Source organism: Pteropus alecto, unplaced genomic scaffold (genome assembly GCF_000325575.1).
Source record: "Pteropus alecto unplaced genomic scaffold, ASM32557v1 scaffold38, whole genome shotgun sequence".
In the NCBI taxonomy this organism is placed as follows: Eukaryota; Metazoa; Chordata; class Mammalia; order Chiroptera; family Pteropodidae; genus Pteropus; species Pteropus alecto.
Genome location: NW_006442512.1, coordinates 2,367,469 through 2,375,623, shown reverse-complemented (window position 1 = coordinate 2,375,623; position 8,155 = coordinate 2,367,469). Strand labels below are relative to the sequence as shown.

Sequence of the window (8,155 nt, the reverse complement as noted above, 5' to 3'; positions counted from 1 at the left end):
CCTGTGTGGGAGGCGGTCCTGTCCTTATTTCACTTCCTCCCTACACAAAGCTAGCCCACCTCCTCCTCTGTGAAGACCCAGGGGCAGCAGATTAAGGGGAAGAGGTTATAATGCTTTCCTGGGTTAGGATAGAGTAGTGGAGGGAGGCAGAGAACACAGTGGGGTTTTGATTTAAAAGGTCTCCTGCAGTGCCACAAACTAGCAGGCTAGTCACAGTAAATGAGACGATGAATTGTATCCACTGAAGAGTTCCATATGGATGCTGATTCATTACATTAATAAGAATGTGAAAGCCAGAGGTTGACCATATTCTGATTTCATGGCTGGGAGACCCATGGCTCAGAAGGGGGGAACATCCAAATTTGAGGTCAGAGTTCAAATTCCAACTCCAAGCTCCTGACTCCAGTTTGGTTGGTCTAATTATCATCATCTCCTAACAACTTAGGAGGCTTTAGTGCTAGATGATGGTTTTCACAACTGGGATCTTAGTAGAAATGCAAGTGATGCTTAAGGTGGAGAACTGATGATGTTGGAGCCCAGAGGAGCTAACTCCTCCAGTTCATTCAACAAATATTGAGCACCTACCAAGTGCTAGGTGGCGGGGTTGGCACTGGGAGGGGAGAGTACAAAAGAATCAGATGTTGACCCTGGTCTGAAGGAACTCAGGGTAGGAGGGGAAGCGGGGCAGGTATAGAAATCTCTGTAATACATGCAGAGAGGAAAGTGAGATGAGATCTAAGAGAGTTTCATTTATTTTCCATTCAGTTAAATCATTTATTCAGTCACTCAGGTACTCTCTTAAATGCTCTGGATATAAAGATAAATGAAACTGGTCTCTACCTCCTGAAGCTACCATTCAAATACTAAATCCAAGTCACCCAGGGAGCTTTTCAAAATACAGTTCCCCAGGTCTCCAGCCCAGACTCACTAATTCTGAATGTCTGGAAGTTGCACTGAAGAAATCTGAAGCTCCAGTTCTAGGTGTTTTCCAGGTTCAGGCCCTGGTCTTGTGGGGTAAGTAGTGAAGTGAGTCCCAGAGAAAGGAGAGACAGAGATAGAGAGAAGGACTTCCTGGCCCACCTCTGCCAGGAAGCCCTCCCTGACTAGTCTACATGTCCTGATCCCAATCTCTACTGAACATCCTGTATGTACTACAGTTTTTCTAGGTGACTGGTAGGTTCAGTCTTCTTGGCTTCTGGGTGTGTCTTACCTCTAAAGCTGAGTACTCCCATGTTCCAAGGTCATTGTGATGAGGGTTCCAGGAACCTAGTGACACACAGCTGGCTGGCTCTGATCAAGTGTGGGAAGTCAGGAGAGGCCCAGTTCTGTCAGGAGAGGCCATTTCCCTAAAGGAAGATCACCTTCCCCGCTAATTAAGCATCATTTAGAGCTCCAGGTGAGCTCTGATCGGAGGCTGCTTTGAGGACAACCAGCAGGGCCCATGACCACCCTCTCTCCCGAAAACAGCCTCTCTGCCAGGCTGTCGGCCTCTTTCATCCTGGTATGTATTCTTCATCAGCTCCAAGTCCCTCCCTTCCCAACCTCCGGTTTGTATTAGGCCATTTTCCTCCGCTGGGTGGGAAAGACTGAAACCCAGAGCTGGCCTAGACAGGGGAGTCAGGTATGTTGTGGTCTCACTATTGGCACCAACGACAGAACTGAAAAACATAGGTTCACTTTCACTCTTCTCTCTTAACTAATGTTGCCTTTTCTCCATATACAACATCATAACTAATGATTTTTAGGTTTGCAAGTTCAGTTTTGAAGATGCTTTTTAATTTTCCTTGGTGCTTTTGCCAACAATTTTGGTGTGCTGCCACCAGGTGGCAGTAATGCTTTTGTTAGTCCATAGTTCCAAACCTAGTTAGTAAGATAAATTTTTTCATTAGAAGTCAGCTTCAGTCATAAAAATTTTCCACACAGTATGTTTTTCAAAATTATAATAACTAATTATAATGACCTTAACCAGTCTCAGGTCTCATTAATCATAGCGATTAAGAGAGTGATACATAAAAAAGCAGAAATCCAAAATTGGTACCTCTCTCCCTGAATTTTAAATGTTATTGCTTTATTGCAGATTACCACCAGGCCTTGTTTTGAATTTATATCTTCCTTCATGTCTCTGAACTTAGAGAAAGATAATAATAAACCAACTAACTGTCATATAGCATTTATTATGTACAATGACTGTCATAAATGTTTTATTTACAGTCGCTTATTATCATAACCCTGTGAGATGGATGATGCTATGGCCATCATTTTATAAGTGAGAAAGTTGAGGCACAGAGGCTAAGTAACTTGCCTACAGTCACAAAGCTATTAAGTGGCAGAACTGGTATTTAGACCCAGACAGGTGGGCTGCAGAGTCCATCTTCTAAACCAGTAATTCTCAAAGTGTAGCGCCCAAACCTGTGGCATCAATATCAATTGGGAGCTTGTAAGAAATGCAGATTCTTGGGCCCCAGATCTTCTGAACCAGAACCTCTGGGGATAGGGCCCAGTGATCTGTGTTTAACAAGCCCTCTAGGTGATTCTGATGTGCCCTTGACTTTGAGAACCACTGCAGTAAACCACTCTTTTAATCACCAAGCATACTGATAGTACACCCTTCACACCTGGGTTGTTGGTAGTCACCCGGGGAATGATCAAGTGCACTTAAGGCCCCCTTCCCAATTTTAATATCCCTCTTTTCTTTGGGCCTTTCCCCTCTCCCCGGTTGAGAATCACCGACACAGTGAGCCACTATTACCGTTGGGAGTATACCTTTTCCCTCGGGTGAACTGGAGCGCAAAACAGGTTGCAAACCTTAAGTGGAGTCAATGAACAGTCCCAGGCTTTATTTGGCGCTATGCTAGTGGAGAGCTTTAACCTGCTTAGGCACACATTGAAGGTGGGAGATTTCCACAACTGCTCTACCTGGCCATACTCTTCCCAAGAGACTAGGAAAGCAGGTACTGCACCGCTGAAGGGGTATCCAGCACCTCATGGACTACATAGTTCCCCCTCCCCAGGTACCAAGTCACTGTCCCAGATGGTTGTGCAGAGTGTTAATAAGTTGGTGGAACAAGGAATGAGCGAACATGGGAGAATGAGGATAGGTTTGAAAGGCTGTTGAGTGGACAATCTCCATCACTTTGAACGACCCCAGATGCAGGCCCTGTGATTTCTGGCCCAGACAGATACTGTGGATATACTGGGAGAAGAGAGGGCGGGGGCTTTCATGTGGAAATTTTCACCTTTAGCCCTCTGCATGTCAACAAACTTCTTGTGCTTGTGCTTGGCTTGCTAGCCAAAATGTTCTTAGATCTTCTCGTTGGGTGGCTTATAGTTTGCTTAGGTTTGGGGAGATACAAGGAATTAGAGGGCAGAGAAAAATAGAGTTTCATAAAAAGAGAAGGCGGTGACTTTTTGCAAATGAATTCAGCCATGGCAAAGTAGGGAGATGACCCTTTTTTTGCAGGTAGAAGTTTAGTAATGCAAATTCTTGGAACACTCAGCATATGACTTCTTGTGATGTTTTTAATTATCTCTCCTTATTGTTTTGATGCCATATCTTTTATTGAGGTGTGTTGTGCATATTACTTTGATTACTTTGCCACTCTTTCATTATGTCTGTCCCTTTTTTCATATATTTGTTCATCTTTATTTTTAATCTTTCAATGACATTTAATTTTAAGGTATATCTTTTGCTAACAGCCTGTGTAGATGTATATTTTTTATTTAAACTGAAAATCCTTGCCTTTTACCCTTCCTGGTAGCATGGCTTTGGAGTTCAGCGCCCTGACTCCTGCACCAAACAGGTCTGGGTTCACATCTCAGCTCTGATACTTGCTGTGTGACTTTGGATATGCTAATTAATGCTCTTACAGCCTCCATTCCCTGATCTGTAAAACAGTGTAATAACTACACCTACCTCATAGATGGTTGTGAAGATTAAAGGAGTTTATATATATAGTGTTTAGAACAGTGCCTAGTACATTGTCGATGCTTTTAAGTGTTTACAACTAATAAGAGAATTTAATGTGTTTGTTTTCATAATTAACTTATTTGGGTTGCTATCATTTTTATGCTTTATGTTTCTGTTAATTCCTTGTTATTTTTTGTATTATTTACTTGTATTTTGTAAAGTGATTTAGAAGGAAAATGTCTGGTTTCCATAAATCTCTCATTTTTAAAGTAAAAAATAAAACAATTTCCTCTGACTCCATCCTCAAATCTAATAAAGAAATCAAATTTGCAGTTAAAAATCATCTTCCTACAAAGAAAACTCCAGGCCTAGATGGCTTCACTGGTGAGTTGTACCAACATTAAAGAACAAAATATTAGCAATTCTACAAAAACTTTTGAAAAAATTGAAAAGAATGAATACATTCCTACTCATTTTATGAGATCAACATTACCCGAATACTAAAATCAAAGATATTACAAGACAAGAAAATTATAGACCAATATCTCTTATGAACATGGATGCAAAAATCCTAAATGAAATTTTAACAAAAGATATCCTGAAAAGGATAATATATCATTACCAAATGGAGTTTATCCCAGAAATGCAAAGCTGATATAACATTCAAAATCATTTGATATAATTTACCATATTAACAAACTAAAAAAAGAAAAACCATAGAAGCAGGACACCATTTGAAAAATTACAACATGGATGGACCTATAATCATGCTAAGCAAAATAAGCCGGACAGAAAAAGTTGAAAATCACGATATCACTTACATGTGGAGTATAAACCTAAAAGCAACAAATGGACAGGACAAAGAAACAGAGACTCATGGACATGGACAATAAACTAGTGGTTACCTGAGGGAAGGGGGGATGGGGAAGGGGGGAGATAGATGGGAGGAAAAAAATTAAATCATTTCTTCAATTAAAAAAAATAAATAATTTTTAAAAAAGAAAAAAAAATTTAAATATTTATTCCTGGTAAAATCTCAGCAAACTAGGAATAGAAGGGAACTTCCTCTACCTGATAAAAGGCAGCTACAAAAAGCCTACAGTTAACATCATACTTAATCATGAAAGCCCAAATGCTTTTCCTCTAAGACTGGGAACAAAACAAAAATGTCTGCTCTTACCACTTTTATTCAACATTGCATTTGAGACTCTAGCCAATGAAGAAAACAAGAAAAGGAAATAAAAGGCTTCTAAGCTGGAAATGAAGAAGTTAAACGGCCTTTATTCACAGACAACGTGATATCTATGTCGGGGCTGGCAAACTTTGTCTGTTAAGGTCAAGATAGCATTTTAGTCTTTGTGTGTTGCAGCTACTTAACTCTGCCATTGTAGCATGAAAGCAGTCATAGACAATACATGAATGAATGGGCATGGCTGTGTACCAATAAAACTTTATCTGAAAAACAGGTTGGAGGCAGATTTGGCACATGGGTGATATAGTTTCTGATCCTTGGTCTATATAACAAGTCTCATGGATCCACCCTAAAAGCTATAAGTGAGATTAGCTAGGTTTCAGGATACAAGATCAATGTATAAAAATCATCGTATTTCTATATACTAACAAGGAACAAATGGAAGTTGAATTTTAAAAACAACACTTTCACAGTAGCGTGCAAAAAAGAGAAATATTTAAGGATAAATCTAACAAAATATATGAATAACCTATACACTGAAAACTACAAAACATTACTGAGAGAAAAAATTAAAGACCTAAATAAATGGAGAAATATACCATGTTCGTGGGTCAGAAGACTCAATAGTGTAATCAGTGCTCCCCAAATTGATCTAAGGATTCAATAAATTCCCATCGAAATCAGTTGTATTTATTACAGAAATTTACCAACTGACTATATGGATATGCATTCCTAAATTTCATGCATTTCCTTTTATAATTAGGGATCCAGGGACACAGCCCAGCTTTGCCTATTGCCTTCTCTGTCTAGTCCTGCCACAGTGCCTACTGAGTTGCAGGTTCTGACTGAGTGTAGGTTATGAGAACATGACAGCTGTCAGAAGGGCAGAAGCCTAGCTCTGACTGGCTCAGATGACAGTGTCTGTGCAGTTGGGCCATGGGATCAGGGCAGATCTTGCTTCCCAAGTTTAAGCCAACACTGAGATTTTTTGTACCTTCTTGGGTCCACATGTCCTATTTTGGTTCAGAAGATAATGTATGAGTGATTAAAGTATGCTGCTCAATTCATCCCTATCAAACATAGACTTAGTGGAAATTATCCCAAATTTGGGCCTGTGGGCTCTTATTTTTAATTCCCAGTGCTGTTTTTCCATCTAATACCTTGCTGCTCACGTGGTCAGTGAAGCAGTAGTCAGCAATCTCCTGAGAGCTTGTTAGAAATTCATCATTTTGGGCCCCACCTCAGACCTTCTGAGTCATAATCTGCATTTTAAGACTCTCAGGTGACACGTATGCAAATTTAAATTTGAGTCACACATGTGCACAGGTGTATATTAATGGCAGATCATTTCAATAAGAACTCTAACTCCTAGCTATTGTTTTATGAGCATTTTTAATTACTTTGCATGCAGTGCTCTCACTTCCCCCCAGACACACACACACACTCACACTCACACACACACTCACACTCACACACACTCACACTCACACTCACACTCACACCTTATGTAAACCAGAAACCATTCCTTTTGATAAATTGTTTTACTCTTCCAGGAAAGGTAAAATGGAGCTCATGAATATGTTTAATTAGCACTTTTTTTTTTTTTGTTATCGAAGTAGTGTACATCATTACAGAGAAATTTAGAACTATAAGAAAAAGTGAAGACTTACTTATAATCCTATCATTCCAAAGTAATCACTATTGTTTTTAGGTGGAGGTTTTTTTGGTATTTTTTTAATGTTCTTTCTTACAGAATTTTTATAGTGGTTAACTCACTATATTTTAGAGTATATAAGGTATAGTTTTTATAATATATAACACATACATGGAGTATAGATACTGAATGTATAGTTTTGTATTCTGCTTTTTTTCTGTTAACATTTGTTTTTTTCCAGACTATTATTCACTTTTTATAAGCATCATTTTATATGCCTCATAATATTCCATTGAGTATATAAACCATGGTTTACTTAACTATTCCCTTATTGCATAACATTTAGAGCACTTGCACTTTTTACTTTGGTAAGCAGTGTGCAATGAAAATTATTGTGCGTACAACATTTTTCTATATATTTTCAGTAATTTCCTCAGGATAAATTTCCAGACGTAAGTCAGAGACTGTGAACTTAGATTAACATTGCAAACTCCAGAGCATTTCATTTAAAAATCACACTTAAAAGAAAGGCCAAAGCCCCCTCACGGAGGGCTTAAGTGATTGTCCTTGCCAGGTAAAGAGAAAGCCATCCATTGACAAGACAGAATGGGATGGCTTCTTCGACGAGAACGGTCAGTTGGCCAAGTCACGAGACTTCATTTGTGTTAACATTCTGGAAAGGGTATGGTCCCCAAGCTATCCTTGGCCTTGTCCTGGAACTGGGGGGCATGAGTGGACAAGGGGGCAGGCATGGTGTTAGGAGGGCCCTTGTGGCAGGCATCTGGAGAGCCCATGACCTCTCACATCCCACTCCTACCCCAGGGTCTGCACCCCTCTGTGAGGACAGAAGCCTGGAAGTTCCTCACAGGCTACTACTCATGGCAAAGTTCCCAGGATGAGCGGCTCACAATGAACAGCACAAGGAGGTAGAACATTTCAGATCTTATCAAGGGAAGGGTGGGTGGTTGTACAGGAGGAAAGGGGTGCTCACCCCAGCCTGGCAGTTTCAGTCTTCTTCCAAACAGGCTTCTCATTCTGAGTGACAAAATCCCTGTGGCGCTCCTGATCCAGGCCCCACACACAGGAGGGTCCTTCACTGCCCCCGCCCACTTCTATTTACCAGCCCACAGTCTGCCATCATGGGCTTGGCCCCAGCAACTGCTCTTAGCTCCCAGTCCCATCCCATCCTTCCCTAGGGCCTGGGCAGCCTACTCGAGGTGGGGAAGATTGACACACATCGGCCAGCTGGAGAATAATCCAGGGCAGTAGGGGATCTGAGGGCCAGCTGGGGATTTCTGAGAGTTGGACAAGAGCCCACCTGTGTTAGTTTCCTGAGACCGCTGCAACAAAGCACCACAACCAAGTACCACAGCAGAAATGCATTCTCTCATTTCTGGAGGTC

General features: G+C 40.7%; 1 protein-coding gene across 1 annotated transcript in view; it reads left to right on the top strand.

The window, feature by feature from the left end:
* The first annotated feature begins 1,441 nt into the window (after positions 1-1,441).
* Positions 1,442-8,155, top strand: part of TBC1D21 (TBC1 domain family member 21) — a 12,159-nt gene continuing 5,445 nt past the window's right edge. Inside the window, 3 exon segments of the mRNA XM_006922641.1 lie at positions 1,442-1,501; positions 7,328-7,435; positions 7,576-7,679. Coding sequence (XP_006922703.1) covers positions 1,442-1,501; positions 7,328-7,435; positions 7,576-7,679 — 272 coding nt within the window.